Below are 24,987 nucleotides of genomic sequence, written 5' to 3' on the forward strand. Positions count from 1 at the left end.
GTTGACTTCTACATAACGAGGCACCCATTAATTCCCCTATAATAAGCAGAGATCATTACATCGAGGCCAGCATGATGTTTCTTTCCGACCGAATTGCGTCACTTTGAGGCGGGCAGGCGGATGAGCAGCCCTCTGCTCTGTGGTGGCAGTCTCCTTTTATCTCTGAAGGGGACCTCCCAGTCTATACAGCGCTAGCGGGGGCCACCCATACAGACCATCATGAAGAACTCCTCCGACCCGATTTTTCAAATAGCAGTCGTTTACTCTCAATTATTATTAAAGGTTCCTCAAGGGAGGGCTCCTGTTAAGAAGAAGCCCTTTAAGCAGATTTGGATTCTGTTCCTGTAAGCAGGATAGGAAGTCACCCTAGTCTTTTAACACGAGTCTACCTTCGTTGGGAAAAGGCACAACTCTGGCTAAAGCCGTCTATTAATCAGCACTGTGTGTACCTATCAAGGCACCTGAAGTCTTGTTGACCTATTTCTCAAAGCCCTGGCTCAACCAAATGTGACGATTCTGGTTCTAGGACCAGTTCTCTGTGCTTGTTGTGTCTGGACCTGCCTTCCAGCCACTCCCTGCCGAGTGGCATGAGTAAGAGGTCTTGCGGTGTCACAAGGAGCCCTCGGAACAGGGAGTGTTGCCCAACCGTTTCCTGCCGTGGGCGTCCGGAGCTCTCAAGGTGTGCCAGTGGGCCACTCCCCTCCCCTCTGACACAGCTACACAGGACCTTTCACCTGCTCTGCCTAGGAAGTGGCCTAGCCTAGGACAGGGCCCTCTTAGGGGCCGGATACGGAGCAGACAGACTGCTCTGTTGATAGTTGTCATACGGTGGTGATGTGTGCGGGTGCGACCAACCATCCGTCAGGGGGAGGTTAACGAACGCCCCTATATACCATGTTGACCAGGCAGGTGTATACACACACACACACAAGGGAAATATTAAATAACAGGAACTATTAGTGCTTTGTAACTTCCTCCATTGGAAGTAGCACACAGCCTAGTAGAAGGAGAAATGTTCAGAACGTTGCAGGTGAAAATGTCCTTTTACAGGGCTAACATGACTGCCTCTTTCACCTGACTCCACTCCTCCACTCCTACATTTCTTATCTGAACGTTCTGTAACGGTCAAACCTCTTGGACAGGCTCCAGGTGAGCAGAACACCTGTCAGTGTCTTCCCAACAACAGCCTTCTTAGTCTTCATGGCCAGCTGCTGCTGCTGCTGCTGCTGCTGTTGTTGTTGTTTCTGCTGTGCAGAGATGCGGGTCTGGGGCCAGGCCCGGGCCGGGCTGGGATGCGTTCACTAGCTCCCTGTTCTGCCTGATCTCTCGCGGTTAAACTGCCTGTGTGCGGATCACTTCCACAGGCGTGCTTCAGTGTGTGTGTGTGTGTGTGTGTGTGCGTGTGCGCGCACGCCGTGACCCAGAATCTCACCCCTGTTCTACATTTTCAAATCCACAGCACTCTGCATGCTGTTTATAAACATGAGGAAGGCGATTTCTTTTTTTTTGGGGGGGGTTTCAATCTAAAACATATTTTTAAATTTAATTTGATCTCCAGTTGAGGTTCAAGACAATGTAGTTGAAACTCTCCAACCTTCTAATTCTCGGTTGGATGGGCAGAAAGAGAGTTACATAATCTCCCTGCAGGGTGTCACCAATGTGTGTGTCTGAGTGTGTCTGTCTGTCTAGCCACTGAGATAAAAATATGCTTTTGGGCACATTTTTGGGTTAGGGTTGTGTCTGTCTGTCCATTGAGGTAGGATATGTTTTTGGTTCATCATTATGTTTTACCCTTTGACCTACAATGGGCCGACCTCCCGTCACTGTGGCACTGTCAGCAGCGCCCCGTCTGTCTGTCCCTGGTCATGTGACACGGCGGTGATGAAGCTTTCACGGCTGAGAATAATAATCCAAACAGCTGCAGGAAACATCGCCCGAGAGAGAGTGGGAAAGCGGGACGGAGGGAACGAACAAACTAGAGAGAGGCTGACGTCACCCCGACAGAGTGCAGCAGTACAGATGCCTGCCTTTGCGACAGGGGGTCTAGCCTCTCTGCCAGCAGGGCCTCGGTTGAGGAAGTCAGAAAACCACAGCGTCTGTTTTAAACAAGACAGCAGTCCCCCATACTGGCACTTAATGGGACGGCCAGGAATGCAGTCGTGGGGGGGGGGTGCCCATGTTAACAGCATTGCAGCCATTCGCTATAATACCCTCATAATTCACCTCCCTCCCGCCCACGGGGCATTCTATAAGTCGAGCCACATAAGACGGGGAAAAACCCGCTCCGTGTGCATGCTGTGCGTGTGTTCAATCAGTGTGTCGCTGTTAATCATTGTCAAGTGGTTGTAATGGAAGATGGCTAGCTAATTCCCGTATAGGGAATGGATTTCTCTCCATTTGATAACATACCGTCTCTGTGAGGGGGGGGGTGGGGTGGGGGTGGGGGGGTACACCACCGAAACCGTCATAATGCTTGATTAAAGTCTGTTTGTTTATCCTCGCTCTTCACTATTATTGTAAATAATGACAGGCGTCGGGACTAATGGAATGCAAATAGTTTTGTTCAGAGATTGGCTGTGTACGGTCGTATGGCGAGATGGATTACTGATAAACTGACGGTTGTCAGCCACGGAGCACTGTCCCATACACGCGTCATTAATCCCAAAACAAAGAAGTCATTAGGGAACACAGTGGATGTGTTGAGTGTCTGGGAATTAATTCCATTTGTTTAGGGTGTAAGGACGAGGGTTTAATTTCCTCTAGGTTTCGCTTAAGGCCCGAGCTATCGACCTCACAAAATGTGACCTGAACGAAATGTTTGATCCTATTCTGGGAAAGTTATGGGGTTTTATACCATACAAATACTCTTTGTGCTTTCTTTCCTTCGTGTGTGTGTGTCTGTGTGTGTGTGTCTGTGTGTGTCTGTGTAGGATGAAGAGGAGGAAATTAAACTGGAGATCAACATGCTCAAGAAGTATTCCCATCACAGAAACATAGCCACATACTACGGTGCTTTCATCAAGAAGACTCCCGTGGGACACGATGACCAGCTCTGGGTGAGTGTGTGTGTGTGTGTGTTTGTGTGTGTGTGTCCCATCTTTCTACTGACTTAGCTAATCGCTGATTAAGATTTCAGGAGAGCCTCTGTGTGTCTTCTAAGTGTGTGTGTGTGTGTGTGTGTGTGTGTGTGTGTGCCCGCCCTGTAGCTGGTGATGGAGTTTTGTGGTGCGGGCTCCATAACAGACCTTGTCAAGAACACCAAGGGCAACCAGCTGAAGGAGGACTGGATCGCCTACATCTCCAGAGAGATCCTCCGGGTGAGTCTCTCCTCTCTACCACGCCACCAACCGGCACACACCGTAAAGTCTACTCTGTCCCCCCCTCCCCCCACCTATAAACAGTGAATCATTTAAAGCTCTCTAAAAGCATGCAGCAGCCTTCTTCCTTTTAGAACGTGCTCATGTGTCCTGAATGCTCAGCTCTGCTAACCCCCCTCTCCCCTCCCCCCTCCACCTCCTCCTCTTTCTCATCAGGGACTGGCCCACCTGCACGCCCACCACGTCATCCATCGTGACATCAAGGGTCAGAACGTCCTGCTGACGGAGAACGCGGAGGTCAAGCTGGGTAAGTGGCGAGGCGTCGGCGCTCCCCAGCGAACCGCGGTCGCTACCGCAAAGCCGCGCTTCTAGTCTGCTAGGGGAAAACCCTCCCGACAAAGCGAACTCCTGGCTCGTCCAAGGCGTTATCGCTCCAGGCCACAGTCATTTTTTTTTATCCGTAGCTGTTGTAGAACCGGTTTGAAATCGTTGACTGTTTGTTTCTCATCTCGTCACGGGTGTGTCTCGCAGTGGACTTCGGCGTGAGCGCCCAGCTCGACAGGACGGTGGGGCGGAGAAACACCTTCATCGGGACGCCCTATTGGATGGCCCCCGAGGTCATCGCCTGCGACGAGAACCCGGACGCCACTTACGACTACAGGGTAGGCACTTGCCTTTATATATATTATTATTTTTTCCACCTCGCAGATTCAGATTCAGACAACTTTAGGGGCAATTCATTTGTAGCTTACTCCTCATTCAGACACAAACAACATACAATGTCATGTCAAGCCAAGCACCGTTCAGTAAACAGACCACAAGCAGACGAGCTTCCCGATCCTCCACCCTTTTCCCTGAAGTATGCGCACCACTTACGCACTCATTACCTACCGACTGTCAGATGTTGCGGCTCAGTTTGACTCTGTTTGTGTGCTTCGCATCTGTACACTATTATACACTACAGAGGGTTCATTACGTGTAGTAACTTATTTTGCTCTAGCTAAATGTGTGTGTGTGTGTGTGTGTGTGTGTGTGTGTCTCGCGCCATGTCTGACGTGTGTGTCTCGCTCTGTGCCTCCCCTTGCAGAGTGACTTGTGGTCTACTGGGATCACTGCCATTGAGATGGCTGAAGGAGCTCCCCGTGAGTACCAGTCCCCCCCCCCACCCCACCTCCACTTCTGTCTCGCTCCATCTCAAGCCCCCATGGGTTTCTACTCTGTTGGTCTTGTCCATGTGCCTTTTGCTTCTCTTCAGCCCCCCTCATCTCCATCCTAACCCTGCCTGTTTGTCCCCCTCCTGTCCGGTCTGCAGCGCTGTGTGACATGCATCCGATGCGAGCGCTTTTCCTCATCCCCAGGAACCCTCCCCCGCGCCTCAAGTCCAAGAAATGGTGAGTGTTGTCTCCAAGCTTTTCGCTTTTTTTTGTTTTTTTTTGTTTCCTTCCTCTGCCCGCTCCGGAGCTGAACAGCTGTGGCGCACCTGGCCTGTAAGCCGTGCCCGTTGGCACACGACGAGATCTCCTCGGCGGACACATTTTGGAGAGGAAAAACCCCAACCCCTCTGAAATGTTGTTTTTCCAACCAGCACCTCCGTATTGATCTCCGTACAGCTTTTTTCCCCCATCTGAGACAGATTTCCATGATATAGGGCTATGAAAGACTTAATAATAATAATAATTCATTACATTTCTATAGTGCTTTTCCAAGGCTTTTCTGAGGCACTTGACGCTGTATGTCCAAATTCATAAACCTCCATGAAACTCGAGTTCTAATCTCTTTGTCTTCCCCCTCAGGTCGAAGAAGTTCTTCAGTTTCATCGAGGGCTGCCTGGTGAAGAACTACACCCAGCGCCCGCCCACGGAGCAGCTGCTGAAGCACCCCTACATCAGGGACCAGCCCAATGAGAGGCAGGTCCGCATCCAGCTCAAGGACCACATCGACCGCACCAAGAAGAAGAGAGGGGAGAAGGGTAGGCGGCTCCGATTCGGACCTTTCGATGACCATAACGAGAGTTCTGTTTGTATATTATATGGACTGAAATCAAAGTGCTTTACATTCACATCAAATGTCCTCCATGTTTTATTGTACATAATAAATAATCACCCTAATAATAAATCGACCTAATAATCACACTCCTGGCGGTGTTGTGTTTTCCCTTTGCAGATGAGACTGAGTACGAGTACAGTGGGAGTGAAGAGGAGGACGAGGATCCTCCAGAGCAGGAGGGGGAGCCCAGGTACGATGCTCACTATGCTGCAGTGTGAACGGCTGTCGTGAACGCCGTAACCGGTCCATGTAACCTTATTCGGTTGTTAAGTCGTGACGTGTTTCCCGGTCCAACATTGGCTGAGGCGCTCTCTTCGAAATGCCACAGTGCTGTGTCCCTTGTTGTATGAATAGATCCGAGTCTAAAAAACGATTGAACTGTCATTCTACCGCTTTAGTATACTGGTACTCTGGTGCGGGGAATTCTTTTATTTTTCTATTTGGACTCGGAAATTGTTCAACGGTCAGACTTAACAACCGAATGATTGAAGTGATGATAAAGAACAATGGTTTCATGTTTTTTTCCCCCAGAATGAAAATGCATTGAGTTTTTATGGAGGCTTTTCGCTAGGTCTCATAGCGCTTCACATTATAGCCGGGTCACTCAGCGGCCTCTTCCTCCACCACCAAACGTTGGACATTAACACACTAAGACATGTTTCCTCTTTCTTCTGCTCGTCCCTGAAGCTCCATCGTCAACCAGCCGGGCGAGTCGACGCTGAGGCGGGACTTCATCCGCCTGCAGCAGGAGAACAAGGAGCGCTCGGAGGCGCTGCGCAGACAACAGCTCCTGCAGGAGCAGCAGCTCAGGGAGCAGGAGGAGTACAAGCGCCAACTACTGGCCGAGAGGCAGAAGCGCATCGAGCAGCAGAAGGAGCAGAGGAGGAGATTGGAGGAGGTAGCGAGGCCAACATGGAGCAGGGGGGATGGAGCCCAGAGGGTCTTTTTTTAGGAAAACTGTTAAAAACGTATACATAGGAAATCACTATCCGATTGAGCGGGTATGACTTTTTAAAAGAACCTAGCGACTGAACAATGCAACCTAGCAACTCAGTATGAAACCTTGTTTCTAAGTGTCTAAATAGACAAACGGACTGTGGAAAATTCAATTTCTGGCCAAAAAGCTGCCAAAACGTGTGAAACAGACACAGACCGTTGTCCATCGACAGACGACTCCCATAGAGGAACCGTTGTCTCAATCCGTAATGAACAGATGGCATAGTTCGGTGTGGCCGGGGCCTTAGTGTGGCACCAAGATAACACTACCTGAGAGCCCATAAGGGACTACCTATTCAATGCATTTGTTGTTGTTAAAACAAAACATAAAACCAATACAAAATAATTGAAAGTGGTGGTAACTTCCTTGTAGAACGGGTCTTCTGTGTCCCTAATCTCCTCTCTCGTTTCCCCCTCCCGGTGCTCTCCAGCAACAACGGCGCGAGCGGGAGATGAGGAGGCAGCAGGAGCGCGAGCAGCGCCGCCGCGAGCAGGAGGAGAAGAGGCGTCTGGAGGAGATGGAGCGGCGACGGAAAGAGGAGGAGGAGCGCCGGAGGGCCGAGGACGAGAAGAGGAGGAGTGACCGCGAGCAGGTAGGACTCTAGAGATGGGAAGCACTAGATCCCCCCCCCCCCCACACACACACACACACACACGTGCTGTTTCCTGTATTTTCAAACAAATCACGGAGGTCCTCGCGTTTGATTGACAGGAGTACATCCGTCGCCAGCTGGAGGAGGAGCAGAGGCACCTGGAGATCCTGCAGCAGCAGCTGCTCCATGAACAGGCCATGCTGCTGGTAAGAACCACCTGCCTGCATCCTCCCCGCGCCCCCTTCTCCAGACGGCCGTTCACCGGAGCGCTGCTGACCGCCCCGAAAATGATTCACGCAGAACAGAAGAGAACAGACACGATGAGTCTTTGTTGTGTAGGAGAGGAAATGGTGCCGAAGGGCTCTAAGCATCACATTTCTATCTACGATCTTGTTCTGTAAGTTGCAAACCACTGAGGAAGCGCATTTCTCTCAAATGTACAGTAGCTATAATCGCGTCTTCATCTCGCTTCGGAGACAACAGAATTTCGGACGCACCAAGGCTCCTAGACAGGTTTGGGAAAAGTAAAAATATTGACCATTTCCAAAACTTTTAAAAGTTTGGAAAATGTGTAAGAACCCTGGATACATATCATCCTCTTGGTTGTGGTGTAAATTAGCTATAAAGTACCTAACGTGTAGTCAATGGCCTGGATGGTTATAGACACTGGAGTGAGGTAGATGAGCTCTCAGAAGAACAGCCCTACAGGAAGAGGGGGGTTCATATTAGGGGTGTGCAGATGTTGTTATACTTGTAACTGTTAATTAGGACTTGATACTCGTATTCTTATGGTACTCGTGATGTTGTGCACAAGTCGGTCAGGCGCTGTAACACCAAGCGGCCACTTTCACATCCTCGGATAGAGTGGAAACAAGCAGATATCAGTGTCAAAATTGCCTTTCATTTCATTGTTATTTACCTTTTTGTCTTGCTCCCCATTATTTTGCCACATTATTTCTCAACCGTTTTCAGAAACAAATCATGTGAAGGAAATGGAATCAGTCTATTTTCTCTGTTCACCACAATCCTTGAGTTCCTTTCTTATCATTTTGTCAGTGGTTCGTTCTGGTAAGGTCTAGTTTTTAAAAAAAATCTATCTTTGGTATCTTCTAGACATTTCTGAGGAGAAAATATTATGTCTACAGTTTGAAGAGCTCTTGTTTAGTAGTAGCTAGTATCCAGCCCCCCCCCCCCCCCCATGCCTCACCTCAGCCACACACGTTCTGTGCAATCAGGAGTTCAAATGGCGGGAGCTGGAGGAGCAGCGGAAGGCAGAGAGGCTCCACAAGCGTCTGCAGCAGGAGCAGGCCTATCTGCTGTCCCTCCAGCAGGACCACAAGCACCAGCAGCAGCAGCAGCAGCAGCCCTGTGACAAGACTAAAGACCCCAAGAGAATGTCCCCAGACAGTCCTAAAGCCCCCCAGACAGCGGCCCCCCACACACAGCCCCCCGACAACGTTAACGCCCCTCCTCCTCGGAGAATGTCCGCAGAAACGACAAGGGTCCTACTAGCCATGTCTCCGGACGCCAATAAGACCCCTCCGAAAACGACCCTACCCCTCAGTGAGAGAGACTCCCCAGACAAAATATCCCCCGACAGTAGCGAGGCTAAACCACCCCCGCCCGCCGTCCCCGACAGTCCTGCCCCCCCCCAGACCGAAGACCCAGATGGGCCTAACCCCCCACAGACAGACTGCTTGGAGCCTACAGACCCGGTCTGTGATCCCCAGTCTATCAGAGAGGTGAACCCCCCCCCCCTCGGTCTCTTCCTTCCCCCTGCTGCCTGCTGCTTCAAGCTGCCTGTTCTCTCCACACAGCCTGACCCTGTTCCTAGTGGTGGTGTGTGCAGCAATTATGGTTTTCTTTTTCCTTTAAGTTTCCAACCCCTGAAACAATATGGAATACCTCCATTGTGTAATCTAGTTTGAAAATGGGAGACAACAAACTAGTGTTCATTCGTAGCAGACAAAATAACCGGAGGGCCATGTGTCACTCTAGTGTGCAGACAACAATACTGTTATGTTGTTATTGTTGCCCTTTTTTGATTATGTGGTGCTACACCAAAACTGTTGGTGAACCCATTTGTGCTTTAAATAGCCACCCCCCCCCCTCCATTAAGAGGAGGGGGTAGTCAGAGAAAAGAAAACCACTCGCTCACAACCACTACCTCTCTAAAAAAAACTGAATCAAACCAGAGCTGTTTCTTCACTTTTGCTTCTAATGTTTTGATTACCTATCTGCTTCCTCTCCACTAATACTAAACTCCTGAAGATGAAACTTCTTAATCCCTCTTGAGGGCGGGCAGAGCAAGAAGCCTGCAAGGAGGATTTAAGAACCCGCTAGATTAAGAGATCATCATAATCGCTGATGTAAAAACGTCTAGCTGCTAGTCTCCACGAGTATTGAGCGTTTGGCACCCGTGGTTGGATGACACCGTCTCTGTTAGCCATTAGCCACAGTTTTGTTTCCTCATTCTTCTCCGACAAAGTCATCTGTTTTCCTTTTTCATATTTGGCCTCACAGTGCGATTGCGTTAGTAGAACATCACAAAAACATTCCAGCGGGCTTGAATAAGAGTAATTGTGGTTTGTTTGGTTCTGTATTAACAACCAGCTGTCAAACTTGGGCATGGGTAAAATTAATATACCATGTCCCCTCAACTGAAATTTTTGGCAAGGATAGAAATGCGAGCCGCCGGCTAGCTCTTCAACAGTCAAGTCCATTCAACTAATAACCAAAAGCACACAACAGAACCAGAACCCGGCGTTTCGATTTTGACCACAGTTCCTCGATCCGGAGGAGAAGAAGCTTCTCTTAATTGGTAGGGGTTCCTTCTTGTGTCTTTGTTTACACAGCTTGTCTGTCCTAATGTACCTACTTGATAAATGCATTGTCTTTGAAAACGTCTCTGTGCCTTGTGTCCATTGTGTCGCCTTACTTCAATATGTGTGGACGAGGGGGCCATTGCATGTGGACGGCTGAGGCCCATACTAACGTATGCGTGCTGCTGGCATCCCAGAGTGAAGCCTGTCCTCTGGGACGACTCGTCTCTGGATCTGTGCGATGTCGTTATGTTTACGGCTGTGCCCTGCGTTGCCTTCAGTGAAACAGTTTTCTAGGAAAATAAAAAGGTTACCGTGAGCCAGTGCCACTGGTCTCTGACTACTATCCCTTTTATATATACATACAGTCTTGATTGGGCTCAAGAGCATGTTAGAAAACTGTCCCTGTTGATAACACTTTGTTGTGTTCGGTGTTGACTTGTCATTGTTCTTGTGTGTGTTTTTTTGTTGTTGTTGTTTGTTAATGTTGTTGTTGAGTCACTGTGAGCCACTCTAGTGACTCTGCTGTTACCCAATTGATCCTCACTGCCCCCATGTCTGTCTGTCTGTCCTCCCTTCCCAGGCCGACGAACGGTACCGCAAGAATATTCAGGGTTCCTCTCAGGTCACCCCACCCAAGCAGCCCCCTGTGCCCCCCCGCTCCGAACCCTTCTCTAACGGGAGCTCCTCAGAGTCTGTCCCACCTGCCATGCACCGGCCCATGGAACCACAGGTAACCCCCCGCCCTCCTCCCTGTCCAGCCCCCTAATCTCTCTTTCTCCTCCACTCCCTCCTCCTCTCTCTCTCTCTCTCTCTCTCCCCCTACAGCAGGTTGTCTGACAGCCAGTCAGTGTGGGTGGGTGTTCCCCAGCACACGTGCATACAGAGATCGAATAATGCGTCCCGTCTCCCCTAAAACCCGATAAACCAGCTATGCTGAGGTCCACCAGCACTCCATAATGGTTCAAATAGGATTTTGATGTCACTTTTGACCTAAGAGGTTGTGTCCTGAGCCTGATGCAGGGTGCCCATGGAGGCTGCTTGCTATTGGCCGATGCCCACAGAGGCTGCTTGCTATTGGCTGCTCAGTGCCCCCTCATTCGTCCTCCTTCCTTGCTCCTCTCTCACCATGCCGTTCAACGTATGTGATGTCCAAGCACCGTGTTTTGCAATATGCAGTCGCCCCTGTTGTGTGTCTTATCTGTGAGTTTGATTTGTGTATCTGTGTGTGAATGTGTGGCTGTTACTGTCAACTAGGATATTTTAAACCATCCGATTTCAACAGATTTTTTTTTGACTCGTCATGTCTGTTTGGAGACGAGCTGCGATGTCCTCGATCCATCCAGCAGCATTTTTGAAAATGTCAAATTGTTTAATTTTGATCCGGAATCAGGATTGAACTATCAATTGTCATTCAGAAGATCAAAATTAAACGTCTTATCAAACATACGATTTATGTCGTTCATAAGCTGTAGAACTATCACTGTATGTCACTTGCTATTCTAGACAGCGTTTGTCTTTGGTGATTAAAATCACGGATTGGATGAAGGCAGCCTTTCTTATCAAGCGTTTCTCATATTTGATATGCTCCCAGTCCTGTTTAAAGCAGCACGTCAAGACTTCAGTATATGACTGTGTGTGTGTGTGTACGTACGTACGTTCGCGTGTCGTCTGCATGCATGTACGCATGCACATGTATGTTTAAACTCATGCTCATCCTCATCTCTGTACCTCTCTCTGTGGTCTGCTCTCACCCCAACCCCCCTCCCCCCCTGTGTGTCCTGTTCTCTCCCCCCCTGTAAGGTCCAGTGGTCCCACCTGGCCGCTCTAAAGAGCAGCAGTAGCGGTGGCAGCGGTAGCTCCGCCCCCCCCGCCGTGTCTCGCTCCCACTCCTTCAGCGAGCCCGTCGTCCCTAGCTTTGCACACCTCCACCTGCGCTCACAGCAGCAGGAGCCCATCCTCCTCCACCATCACCCTGCACCATCGCCCGCACGCAACACCACCACCTCCTCTGACCCTCACCCCAACCCCCAGCCCCAGCCCAGGGCTGAGCAGGCCAGCCCAGGCTCCAATGAGGAGGTGCCCCCCAGGGTAAGAACAGGCCAGAGGGAAGACCCCTCCCCCTCCCCTGCCCCCCCCACCACCACCACCACCCCTTCCCTTGCAGCCTCCCCCTGACCCCTTCCACTATGGCCACTCCGGGGGTGAAGGTAGCCTTGTTCACAGCCTATGTTGTCACAGACTGTTTCTAGATCAGTACGATGGCACTAGAGGCCTTCTCCCTAATGAAGACGTTGTCTCAGAGAAGGGTGCATATATGTAGATTAGTGTCCTGGACCAGTGTCAGCGGTGATGGATTAGTAGACCAAGTGATTTTTTCCCCTGGTCTTCCTCACCACAGACCCAGAAGGGTGGGTAGAAAGTAGTTCCTCCTTTACACTAGCTAGCTACTTGATGCTAACACGCTCACACCCGCTAACCACACTGGCTTGCTTGGCGGCTTTTGGTTAGGATCGATGCTGGCTCCAGCCTCGACCCCGAGGTGCTTTGGGCCTGTTGGACTGGTGGACTGGGATAGATGGGGGGGGGGGGGGGGGGGGTCTGTTATCGTTATGCCCTCAGTGCGCCCCCATGTGGCCAAGTTGTGTGACTGCGCCCGCCTCTCTGCCAGGTCCCTGTGAGGACGACGTCCAGGTCCCCGGTGCTGTCACGCCGAGACTCGCCTCTCCAGGGCGGAGTGCAGCCCAGCAGCCAGGCCGTACAGAGGACCGCCGGCAGGTAAGTGGCGAACCCCGGCTCTGGCTCGCAAACAGCTCAGCCAGGAAGTCAGAAGAGCTTAGGACCTTATCAGTAGAGGAATTAGAGTTGTGTCTCTGCCAGGTCCCTGTGAGGACGACGTCCAGGTCCCCGGTGCTGTCACGTGTGTGTGTGTGTTTGTGTTTGTGTATGTTATCTGTGGGTGTGTTATCCCTTTGTTTGAGAGGGACTGTGCGTGTGTGTGTACAAGCAAGTTGCTTACCTGTGTGTGTGTGTGTGTGTGTGTGTGTGTGTCAGTAGTGCAGAGCCTCGTCTACTGTGGGACCGCGTGGAGAAGCTGGTCCCCAGGCCCGGCAGCGGCAGCTCCTCTGGCTCCTCCAACTCCAGCTCCCAGGCCGGCTCTGGGGAGAGGTTCAGAGCCCGCTGTGAGTCTCCCTGCTGCTACACACACCTGACATACAGTACCACACACACACGCTACATACTGAGTAGACATACACACACAATGCAACAAAACAGTCAGGCAATAATAATAATAATAACTTTATTTGTATAGCGCTTTTCATGCAAACGTCGCAGCTCAAAGTGCTCATAGACCTGCATAAGCAATCAGTCGTAGCGTACTCTCTTGCCTGTGTTGATAATGTGACGTAGCACATTTTGTACGTCTTCATAACTGACGCCGGGTTTATCACGATCACCTACAGCGTCCTCCAAGTCTGAGGGGTCTCCACTGCAAAGGCCCGACAACGCCGCCAAGAAGCCTGACGACAAGAAGGACTTTGCCAGACCGAACCGACCAGCCGTAAGTGCTCTCACCTCGTACGAATCGGCCTGAAACTTTTATTTATTTTTTTACACAGAATGTTTTACTCGGATCATTAAAAGAACCCTAAAACTGCAGTCTAACTGTATTTGATGGTGCCGTCGCAGTACACACTGAAGCGGTATGAGGCAGTACGATTGACATTGTCTGTCCCCTTGTCTTTATCTTTGAATCTGTCCACGCGGGCCCGCCTTAATGACACGACTACCCGTCCTGTGACGTCACCTGACTCCAATGCTGTCACCTGACTCCAACGGGGTGGTTATTGGGGGGCAATTGTGTAGGGTGACGTGGTAAGGCAGTGGAAGGAGGATGTCATATTTACAGTATATATCATGCCATTGCTGTGCTTGCGTGAATCATCTCCCCCACTCACTGCCTCGGTGACAGACGGTCTCTTGTCAACACAGTTGTTAGACAAGCTCACGACCCCGTCGCCTATCCCATTTTGCACCTGGCCATCATTGGCTGTTGTTCTCTCGGCTTGCTCGTCATCGGCTGTTGTTCTCTCAGCATTTGATTGGCTGATGATGTGCTTCTGACTCTCACACACACTCACACACTCCCACACACGCACCCTGCTGTCCTCTTGCCTCTGCTTGCTACATTCCCAATGTAGCCATCTCTACGTCACCAGTGTTCACCTGGCAGTTTAAGGGTTAACCCTCACTGTATGTTTGGTTGTCCACCTGGCTGCTTGTCTGGTCTTCACCAGGCTGTGACTAACCTTCACCCCCTGGCCCTGATGACCATCCCCTCCTGCTCTGGCTGATTTATATGCCTCCTTCCTTCCTCACCTTGTGTTATTGAGGATAACCGCTGATCTAACACAGCTGGATGGGTGAAGGCTACCTCATGGAACCCCCTGCTTTCACCTATCCTATATGTTAAATCAGCCACTACTCTCCAGGGCCCAGTTGTTCAAAACGTTTAACCCGGATCAGAATGATTCCGATTCTTTTCTCTGATCCAGAATCAGATCAGGCGGGCTGATTTCCCCCTATACGACTCAAAATCACCCAGATAAGAGCTGATCCTGGATAGCAAAGAAAAGAATCAGGATCATTCGGATCCAGATGAACAGTTTTGAACCACCGGGCCCAGGAAGGGAAGGAGAGACACATATTTATTGAGACTTCCGTCCGCAGCTCGTCTCATAGGTGACCTTTGCCCTCTGACCCTTAGGACCTGACGGCCCTGGCCAAGGAGCTGCGGGCGGTGGAGGATGTGCGCCCGCCCCACAAGGTGACAGACTACTCCTCCTCCAGCGAGGACTCGGGCACCACCGACGAAGACGACGACGAAGAGGTGGACCAGGACGGAGCCGACGAGTCCACCTCGGGGGCCGAAGACTCCAGGGCGGGGTATGTATCCCCCCCCCCCCCCCCCCCATTTTTAAACTCTTCCTGAAATGAAGTAATAATAATAATAATACATTAGACTTATAGCACTTTTCTAGACACTCAAAGACGCTTTACAAACTGAAAAGATCGAGTAGTAAAATAAAAAGAAACAAATAAATAAATAAAAGAAAGAATAGCGGTCTAATACATTTTTAGATTACTAAATCTAAGTGTCTTTGTAGTAGGGGTGGGCATCAATGATCGACGATCGATAAGGATCTTGGTCGATCACAAAATATTTTGCTCGATAATCGTTAATATTTTTATTTTATTTTATTTTTTTATAATAATAATGGAAATTAGTTTGTCCACGTGTCACCAGATTGCGTTCGTCTCTCACCCCTGAACATGTTAACATGATCATCTTTCTGAACAAGAACCAGTAGGCCTGCCGCCTACAGTCTCTCGCTGGAGTTTAAATTTAAGTTAAGCTGGACGCTCTTAAGGACACTAACGTTTTCAGTCATCCTCCTATTTGTGAGTAACTGTTTTTTTACTGCTCCTATGGTGAGTTACTTATTTTCTATATTTTTATTTATAACGCAAAATGTGTTTTTAAGTTAAACAATTTAAGCTACTCACTGCCTTGTTTAAGAGGATTGTTATCTGACTGTAGTGTCTAGTTTTAATTTATGGAAAAAAAGCTTATCGATTAATCGATAATTGATCGTTAATTCTTGCGATTATCGAAAAAGAAATTTTGATCGTTTGCCCAGCCCTACTTTGTAGGACAATCTACTCTGTATACTGCAATTACACCTAGATTTCGGGCAGAGAAGCGACGAACAAGCAACGCCAGCGTCCTCTCTCGACCTGCATTTTTTTTTAAAGTGAAAAGTCTTACGAGTATGATCAATGTAATGTTAGCTATCTACCTCTAAAGTAAACTCAACCTCAGTTGAAGTAATACAACTATAAAAGTGTATTTGCCTACCTGGATCAATCAACATGCAGAAACAACCAAAACAGTCCAAAAAAACGATGCCACGTAAAAACATTATTCTTACGAGACGAACGTCCCTGTTGTTACCCTCAGACGACTTAGCAACGGCGAGACGGAGTCGCTGAAGACCTTGCTGGCCCACGACGACTCAGAGAGTGACCAGGCCACCACGCCCAGCAAAGACGGCACCCTGGTCATCAGACAGGTAGGAGAGGAAGGGAGGCCGCCCCTCTGTCTGTCACTCTACGCTCATGAGAAATGTCCACTCTCCCACTTTTTTTTTTTTTTTTTTGTCCTTTAGTCAATGTTGGCCAGTTATTCACTCACTCACCCCCACCTACTCCATGCTTGTTTTTAATGGTCTTCTTTTTTTTCTCCTTTTTTTTTTGCTTGGTAAAGCACATCATGTTGTGTAGCCTTGCAGTTTAGATTGAGCACAAGTTTAATGGAGAATCTGTCACTTAGCTTATTTGCTCATTTGTATGTTCAGAATGGAATTGTAATTAGAGCACCTACTTTTTAACCCATCTCCTGGATACTGCTTGTTGGAAATGTGGATCATTTAAGGATACATAATTGAGAGCTTTGAGGGAGATGGACATTGTTCACAAATGTATAACGCGGATGATTACAATGATGATATTATTGGGCTACTGACTGATATAGAGACCAGCAGGTTAGAGTTAGTCCTCTTCCTCCTCCTCCTCCTCCTCCTCCTCGTCAGAGCACAGACCCAAACGTTGCCTGTTCTTGCTTGCAGAGCGCAGGTGACAAAAAGCGCCCAGTCAATGTCTCCTCCTCCTCCACCACCACCACCTCCTCTGGTCCCAACCCTGGCCCTCACCCGGGGCACGGCCATGCTCACTCCCACACTCACCAGGAGAAAAACGGCTTTGCCGGCCGCATTCATCTCCTGCCAGACCTTATCCAGCAGAGCCACCACTCCCCCTCCTCCTCCTCCTCCACTGCCAACACCCCCTCCTCCAGCAATGTCAGCCCCGCCATGTCCCCCCAGACCCCCCTGGAAAAGCTCATGGAGGTATGTCCCCCTGTCCACTGTGCTGGCTGTTCTGCGCCGCTGCCCCCTGCTGGTTGGCTGACTCACTACCTCTCTGGGCTGCTGGGCGCTGAACTCTCCTTCCTCTCTCACAGCATTGCCTTCTTCTAACACCAGCGCCCCCTGGAGGGGGACCTTAGCCACGAGCAAGCAGAAGGCCTTTACTAATGCTAGAACACAAGCCACTTGCAAAACGCTTGTTATTCCCTGGTGCTATCTGGGAGATAAAGTCCAATTAGTCCATGTAGCCAAAGGTTGAGAGTTTGTGGAGGATCTAATTGGACTTCACCTCCCATTTCTTCTTGGCTCAAGCGCTTTGCAACAGCAGTTGCAGTTTTGTAGAACTTCCCGAGAGGAGTGTAGTTTGCTTGGGTGGTAGCATGCTTGGTGTGGTGTTTTTGAAGAGTGCTAGCTTGTCCCTCACGAGACAAGTGGTGTGTGTGTTATGCTAGTTAGCACAAGAACCTCCCCTTACTATCATGGAAGATGGCAAAACCCCATTAACGCACAGTATCGTTAGTCTAGCGTGCGATAAACACGTGCACGCACGCACATACTGACTTTTACCACCTAATTATCAACACACATTTTAAGCACTGGGACATGAATGAAAAGACAACGAAGGGATTTCTCTAAGACAAAAGGCTATCATAGGACAACAATAACCGTGGTCTGGACAGTTGGTGACACTCTACCCTCTCAAATGCTTCAGAATAGCATGACAAGACCCAGTGTCAGGAAAGGGTTTGTGCCCACTGCCCCGTCTTAGCGAGTTGTCCAGGTGTCCTGCCCTGGAATAGTCACGCTGCAGTTAGAACGTCAGTTACCTTCTGAGAACTATTTCAACAATATTATAGAGTGTCCGAGAATGTCATCAATACAAAGGGAAGGGCTTTTCAAGGAAACACACAAGCTATTGAAAAGTGTAGAATAAGTGGGAATAGCCTACATGCCCTTGTAAGAGCATTGCATCTTCTTGGTGGTGGAGTTTGGTTATTCTCAAATCTGTGTGCTTTACACTGGCATTTGGACTTCTTTCTTTTCACATTTCACAAGCGCCATCCCATTATTTCACCCTTCTGTTTGCTTCCTCCACACATCATTCTCTGTCTTCCATGTTGGTTCTTCTGCTAGTCTCTCCGTTTCCGATCACTAACCTTTTTGTGTTTGTGTCTGTCTGCTTCAAAACAACTTGCATAACTGCATGCAAAAAAAAAAAAGTTTCACGCCTTCTGGGAGAAGTATTGTTTTGTCGTCCATAAAGTGTATCTCATTCCTTGTTTGTTTTTAAATGTCTAGAATTGGAAATGTCCTGCTGTGTACTGTATGATAACATCCAGAGGTGGCTAGATGCCATTTTGTGAGGCTCTAGTCTCAAAGGCAGCTTGTTCAGTGTGAGTTATTCAGTTTAAACTTCCAAAGCCAGCTGGGCTTTTCCTATTACACTGTCGTGAGTGTCGTCAAATAGATCTATAGCTCAGACTCACTATTGCTACACTAGCGCCCTCTACTGCCATAGTATTCCTCAATGCAAACATGACACCAAAAGAAACAGACTACGGGCGATATTGATGCCATAGGGACACAGAGTAGGTAAATGGTGATCTTTCCTCGTGTGTGTGTGTGTGTGTGTGTGTGTGTGTTCTCACCCTCCCCTGCCTGTGTCACAGACTCAGTCGGCCAGTAGCACCATGCAGAAACACAAGTCGTCCTCCTCCTTCACCCCCTTCATTGACCCGCGCCTCCTGCAGGTCTCCCCCTCCAGCGGCAGCTCCCTCAACAACATGGGTGAGTCGTTTCCCTCAACCTGTTTGTGTGTGTGTGTGCGTGCGTTTTGAATGGTTTTATGTCCTACCAGAGGAAGTTTCAGTTTCATCCATGGGTAGATCAAGAACACACAGAACGGGTTAAAAGGAATCCTGGCTTTCTCCCACAACCAAACCCTTCGTCTCTTTTAACCTCTGACCTTTCGGCTTCCTCACAGCGGCCTTCGGGACCGACGGGCGCCTGACAGACGCCCTGAAGGCGGACCCGTCCCGCAAGGGCTCGGTGGTGAACGTGAACCCCGTCAACACGCGCCCGCAGAGCGACACGCCCGAGATCCGCAAGTACAAGAAGAGGTTCAACTCTGAGATCCTGTGCGCTGCACTCTGGGGTATGTAGTCCAAGAGAGACGATTAAATATGAGACAAATATTTGAGGTGTACTTTTTTTTAGGGCTGTTCCATTGGTTCCATGTGTTACACAAGTAACCTAAATCAACCTCAGCTCAACTATCTGAAACGTGTCCGCTAGATTCTGGTCTAGTACCCACACAGACACGTGCATCTACTACTCTGCATCATAAATCATTCAGTCAACCAAGTTGATGACCAGTTTCATCCCAGAGGCCTTCCAGGGGACTGGCTGACTGAGTGCTGTTCCTCCCCCAGGTGTCAACCTGTTGGTGGGGACGGAGAGCGGTCTGATGCTGCTGGACCGCAGCGGTCAGGGGAAGGTCTACCCCCTCATCAGCCGCCGTCGCATCCAGCAGATGGACGTGCTTGAGGGCCTCAATGTCCTGGTCACTATATCAGGTAGGCTGCTGCATGTGCGCGCGCACACACACACACACACACACACACACACACACTGTCCTGGTTACCACAATATTAGGTGGCCTCGCGTCACACACAGATACACGGATAAGCACACACACAGACACACTTTTGTCACCTTGCATCCTTCACACACATCTCTCTTGTACACACAGGCAAGAAGAACAAGTTGCGAGTGTACTACCTGTCCTGGTTGAGGAACAAGATTTTGCACAACGACCCTGAGGTGGAGAAGAAGCAGGGTTGGACCACTGTGGGGGAGCTAGAAGGCTGCGTCCACTACAAAGTTGGTACGTTCTACTCCCTGCAGCCAACGAGGCCAAAGGAAGCTACCATACTCCTCTCCTTCCTTGATTAGTGAAAGCTGTATTGATGAGCCGGCTGTATTTGGGAGTTTGCTTTCTCCTACCCCAGATGTCAAGGCGGGGAGGGATGTTTTTAAAAGGATATAGGACATTGTACATCTCATACTATGATGCTGCCATTATTCTGTCATTGTAAGGTTTAATTTTAAGACTCAGTCATGTGCAGTGGAAAAAACATACATGCATATAGATAAATAACATTTAATAAATATATTTTTTTTACAGTTAAATACGAGAGGATCAAGTTCTTGGTCCTTGCCCTAAAGAATTCTGTAGAGGTGTATGCGTGGGCACCAAAGCCGTACCACAAGTTCATGGCCTTCAAGGTGAGTTGGCATGCTCTCACACTCCCACGTGGCCATTCCATTAGACGTGCGCACCCACACCGAAATAGCTCATTAAATGATAGAACACAGTCAATGGCAACGTAGTCCACTAAATTGGCTAAAGGCAAGGGTAATCATTACCATTGATACATGTGTAAACATGACCCTTTTGAATGTTTTGGATTTGAATGTTCTAAATGCATACACAGGGTTCCCACCGGTCCTTGAAATCCTTCAAAGTTTGTGAATTTGAGAGAAAAAAAAATCAAGGTCTTAAAAAAGTTTTTGAAAATAGACATGGGTCATTGAAAGTGCTTGAATTCCCCTCTCTCTCTCTAAAAAAAAGTATATATATTCAAAAATCTTTTACTTAGCTCGTACTTAGCTCGTCAACTAAATAAGTCTCTGTATTGCTTAACTTTACACATATTTCACAATATATAGGCAAGAGACCATCTAGTGTTCACACATTCAAGCCTCTCTTTTTAATTGTTGTCTGTGAGCGGATAGTTCCTATTATATAAATTCTCATCTAGATCTGTCTCAAACTATGCCGTGTTGGGTCCTTGAATTTGAGGGAATTGAGTCTTAAAAGTCTTTGAAAGGTGCTTGAATTTGATGTTTCAGAAGGTGTGGGGAGCCCTGCATACAGCTATGTTTCTTCTGAGGAACTAAGCTAACACCCGGTGGGTGGGCCAGATGGGCCACCGTAGTCATAACAACACAATAATAAATACGAGCGACATCCTGGTTAGTAACCATGCTCCTCCTTCCCTGCAGTCGTTTGGTGACCTGGTGCACAAGCCCCTCCTGGTAGACCTGACAGTGGAGGAAGGTCAAAGGTTAAAGGTCATCTACGGCTCCTGCTCAGGCTTCCACGCTGTGGACGTGGACTCTGGGGCGGTGTACGACATCTACCTGCCCACGCATGTAAGGTCACGCTTTAGAGACGTGTTCATTTTTAAAATGTATGTGTTTTTTAAATGTAAATGTTTGTGTTCATTTTTTCCAGGGGTGCAAACTTGTCACCTTTTAGCCGTTTTTTACCTGAAAAAAGGTCAACAATTTTCATGTTCTTTGTTTCCAGGCAAAAAAAAAGTCACCTTTTTGGGCCATCACCAGTTTACATCCCTGTTTTTTATTAAAACATTTTTTATAATTTCCTCGCTCCTTGCCTCTTGTTGTATCTTCTCTAATCACCCTCTTTTTTTTTCTTCTTTCTCTTCCCTCTCTTTCTTTCATCTCCCCCCCTAGATCCAGACCATTATCCAGTCTCACGCCATCATCATCCTGCCCAACACGGACGGCATCGAGCTGCTGGTGTGTTACGAGGACGAGGGCGTCTACGTCAACACCTACGGACGCATCACCAAAGACGTGGTTCTGCAGTGGGGGGAGATGCCCACCTCAGTGGGTACGTTGCCTGCACACACACACACACACGCTACACACATGCTCACACACACACACGCACTACACACATGCTCACACACACGCTACACACACACACGCTACACACATGCTCACACACACACGCTACACACATGCTCACACACACACGCTACACACACGCTACACACACACTAACTAGGTTGTCTCGTTCCGTGTGAAGCCTACATTAGGTCCAACCAGATCATGGGCTGGGGGGAAAAGGCCATAGAGATCCGCTCTGTGGAGACAGGACATCTGGACGGGGTCTTCATGCACAAGAGGGCCCAGAGACTCAAGTTCCTGTGTGAGAGGAATGACAAGGTGAACACACACGCACACACACACACACACACACACACACACACACACACACTGAGAAATGTGATGACATGAGATCCCTACACCTGGGTAGTGCTTGCATTGAAGGATTCCTCTAAGGAAGCTAAGTTAGGGGCACGTATAGTAATTGTGTAGAATGCATTGACTTATGAACCTCCCTGTGTTAAACTGCTGTGTGTCTCTCTCTACCTCTCTCTCTGTCTTTCTCTCTCTCTTTCTCTCTCTCTCTCTTTCTTTCTCTCTCTCTATCTCTCTCTTTCTCTCTATCTACCTCTCTGTCTTTCTCTCTCTCTGTGTGTCTATCTACCTCTTTCTCTCTCACTCTCTCTCTCACTCTCTCTCTCTCAGGTGTTCTTTGCGTCTGTGCGCTCCGGAGGCTCAAGCCAAGTCTACTTCATGACCCTGGGTCGCACCTCCCTGCTCACCTGGTAGTGTGTATCCACACACACACACACACACACACACACCTGGCGCCATGGAAGACACTCCCCACGGAGTGACAAACGATGATGACTGATGATGATGAAGACCATAACCTTGAAACCTGATGTACGACAGGAGTACCAAGCGGTGCAATACTGGACCTCAACATCACCCGTCCAGAAAACGATCACGCCGAATACGGCAAAGTAACTGGATGGACTATAATCATGAAGGGGGCGGGGCAACTAGCCTGGGGCGGGGGGGGGGGGGGGGTGATGGGACTGTGTATGTGTCTGTGTCTGTCAGGTTGAAGGCGCTGTCATCAAGCCCACAGGCAGCACAACACTGGCAACAGACAGACAATGTGTCCACTTCCCTGGGTTTACCCCCCCCCCCCCCCTCCCACCACCACCCCCACGCCCTGCTAGTCTTTGACATGGGTGAGCCTTTCCCTTCCTCCCTGTACTCTGACCCAAAGTGTCAGAGAGCTGAAACTCCCTCGTGTATGTTCATGTGTGTGTGTCTGTTGGTTTCAATATGGATTGGTGGAAGACAAGTGTGTGTGGGATAGAGGGAAAGAGAGTGATAGAAGGAAAGGGATGAAAGGGCCAGTTTGGGTCATGGGTGTGGACTGAGGAGGGGGAGGCGTGTATGCTAGACAGGTCCATAGTTGTTTGTTACTGTGTTAGTCCAGGTAATGTTCAGTTCAACTTAACCGGTTTTTGACCCAGGGTAGAATTCTGTGTTGAGCGTTTATAAAATAAATCCCTCTAAACATGGTTATATTTTTCGATTTTTGTTGTGCTAGACATTTTGAATCTCCAGTGTATGTCTCTTCACTCTGGCCTTCTTCTTAAGGGTTACACAGGGGGGGGGGGATTCTTGTCTAGGGAACAATATCAAAGATCTCAACTTGAATGCTCAAACTAGACTGTGACCTTTCTGGGCCACCCTCCCATGAGCTCCTGAGGGTCTCTTTGAGACCCCCTCTGAACTTTGACGTGTGTGCCACATTGCCTCTCTTTGGCCATGTTGGACAAACTGTGAATTGGTTATGTACAGTCATAGAGGACAGTTATGGTCTTGGCCATTAGGTAGCATGAGGACCAGTGGATGGTTTGGAACAAGTGTCCTATTTAACTAAATACCCCATCCCCATTAAATGTATCATAAACCACTGTTTTTTTTTATTTTAAGGGCCCCTCCACTTAATTCAGGACATTGGTTGGTTACACATGTCTTTATCCACATGACGAGGGTGATGTCACTCTGCTAGTGTCGTAAGGGAAGGAGTAAATGTAACAATTCAGTACCTTGGGGGGTGATATTGAATTATTAAATGTAACTCATTGAATGCAAGGTCACGTCAAGAATGAAGATTGGAGACACTTCTGGAATGGTTCAAGAAAGAATCTGAGCCTTGTTTAAAGGACACATGTAGTTAGAGGCATTCAGACATAGTGAGATTTATTTTTTATTCCGAAGCATCCTTCCTCCATCTCTCTGTACAGTTTCTAAGTGTGTTTCTTGGTTGAGAAACATGTCGAGTATACTATGTCTGATTGAAACTCAAATACTATTTCTCCAGCATGGCTACTGCAGGCTTTGTGCCTTTGATTGATCAACCGGTAAGATCCCTATTATGTATTTTCAATTGCCTACAGTAGGGCCTGAAGACTTGATATGATGCAGCTTGGGTCCCACATGATTGATATATTTGTTTGAAATAGCTGTGTGATTCGATGTTGGGCTCTTCATCACTGACTTAAGGCCGGTTTAGGCTTCTGCGTCGACTTTACGCAGAAGCCTAAACCGGCCTTTAGTCTCCCATAGTCGAGTAGCTTCACCACCTGCATATTTAGCATCTAGAGTGTGAGGCCATTTTGTTGTTTACCAAAAAGAGGATTGGGTTGTTCAAGTCTGTGTCACAGTCCAAGCAGAGGTAGGCTCGTGGATTAGAGGGATGCACGACAACAACTGGAAGTCTCTTTAAACCCCAGCAGCCCTGATTTGATATTTCAGTTCTTTTAATTTTTCTTCTTGCCTCTTCATCCAACCTGAAACAAATCGGGACTGCACTTGTTTGTCAATGTTTCCTGATACTCTCTCTGGGTTAGCCAGTCTGTTTCAAGTCTTCTCTGCCACTGTTTTTTGAGAGACTGACACCCTGGTTGATCTCTTGTAGGCTATGTGACTTTTTAAAGAATGAGGTTTCTATGGTTCCATGGCCACTCCAAAACTTGACCCACTTACATTGGGCTGTCTCCTACTTTTTCGAAAATTGGACAAGGCTTCTCTCTCATTTGAGACTACTCTAAGAACAGAGAGCTGTAAGAATATTAATTTGAGAAGCTTCCACTCTCTGAAATCTGTGAAATTTAGAGAGTGCATGTCAACAATGGCAAAAGTCTCACCTTTTAACTGACAGTGTTACAAAACCTCTACAAAAAAGCATTGACAAAGGACATATTTTTAACCTTAGATTTAGCTTTTAGTTTTGTTTCTGTAATTTTTAAGTAACCCTCATGATAATTATGCGACTGCAGTGGTTTTTAAGAAATTGTAATGCACACCTTATGTTGAAAATGTTTACAGAGGCAATGTTTTGTTAAACAAATGTGCATCGATATAAATATTTATGGTTTATTTGAGGGCAATTTTCCCTTTTGTATTTTGTATTATCCCTTTTGTATTATCATTTCGAGGCTCATGTACAGGAATAACCCCCTCGACCTCTGCTCACTTT

The 24,987-nt window shown here is 48.4% G+C and overlaps 1 protein-coding gene across 3 annotated transcripts in view; it reads left to right on the forward strand.

Annotated features, from left to right (window-relative positions):
- Window positions 1-22,386, forward strand: part of LOC308153259 (mitogen-activated protein kinase kinase kinase kinase 4-like) — a 35,914-nt gene extending 13,528 nt beyond the window's left edge. Inside the window, exons 4-32 of one of the 3 annotated variants that reach the window (XM_080526344.1) lie at window positions 2,931-3,056; window positions 3,207-3,317; window positions 3,534-3,624; window positions 3,849-3,979; window positions 4,405-4,459; window positions 4,630-4,708; window positions 5,111-5,286; window positions 5,481-5,553; window positions 6,051-6,261; window positions 6,791-6,952; window positions 7,072-7,158; window positions 10,358-10,507; window positions 11,578-11,865; window positions 12,446-12,552; window positions 12,832-12,956; window positions 13,239-13,336; window positions 13,642-13,650; window positions 14,543-14,721; window positions 15,797-15,908; window positions 16,464-16,742; window positions 18,431-18,548; window positions 18,745-18,915; window positions 19,193-19,336; window positions 19,513-19,647; window positions 19,948-20,048; window positions 20,829-20,978; window positions 21,303-21,462; window positions 21,661-21,800; window positions 22,167-22,386. In XM_080526344.1, coding sequence (XP_080382470.1) covers window positions 2,931-3,056; window positions 3,207-3,317; window positions 3,534-3,624; window positions 3,849-3,979; window positions 4,405-4,459; window positions 4,630-4,708; window positions 5,111-5,286; window positions 5,481-5,553; window positions 6,051-6,261; window positions 6,791-6,952; window positions 7,072-7,158; window positions 10,358-10,507; window positions 11,578-11,865; window positions 12,446-12,552; window positions 12,832-12,956; window positions 13,239-13,336; window positions 13,642-13,650; window positions 14,543-14,721; window positions 15,797-15,908; window positions 16,464-16,742; window positions 18,431-18,548; window positions 18,745-18,915; window positions 19,193-19,336; window positions 19,513-19,647; window positions 19,948-20,048; window positions 20,829-20,978; window positions 21,303-21,462; window positions 21,661-21,800; window positions 22,167-22,250 — 3,852 coding nt within the window. In that variant the 3' untranslated portion in view covers window positions 22,251-22,386. Of the gene's footprint in view, window positions 1-2,930; window positions 3,057-3,206; window positions 3,318-3,533; window positions 3,625-3,848; window positions 3,980-4,404; window positions 4,460-4,629; window positions 4,709-5,110; window positions 5,287-5,480; window positions 5,554-6,050; window positions 6,262-6,790; window positions 6,953-7,071; window positions 7,159-10,357; window positions 10,508-11,577; window positions 11,866-12,445; window positions 12,553-12,828; window positions 12,957-13,238; window positions 13,337-13,641; window positions 13,651-14,542; window positions 14,722-15,796; window positions 15,909-16,463; window positions 16,743-18,430; window positions 18,549-18,744; window positions 18,916-19,192; window positions 19,337-19,512; window positions 19,648-19,947; window positions 20,049-20,828; window positions 20,979-21,302; window positions 21,463-21,660; window positions 21,801-22,166 lie in introns of all 3 variants that reach the window. The other 2 variants (XM_080526343.1, XM_080526345.1) reach the window with 2 other exon arrangements.
- Window positions 22,387-24,987: the final 2,601 nt, after the last annotated feature.

This window comes from Nansenia antarctica (genome assembly GCF_963989245.1).
Source record: "Nansenia antarctica genome assembly, chromosome: 3".
Classification (NCBI taxonomy): Eukaryota; Metazoa; Chordata; class Actinopteri; order Argentiniformes; family Microstomatidae; genus Nansenia; species Nansenia antarctica.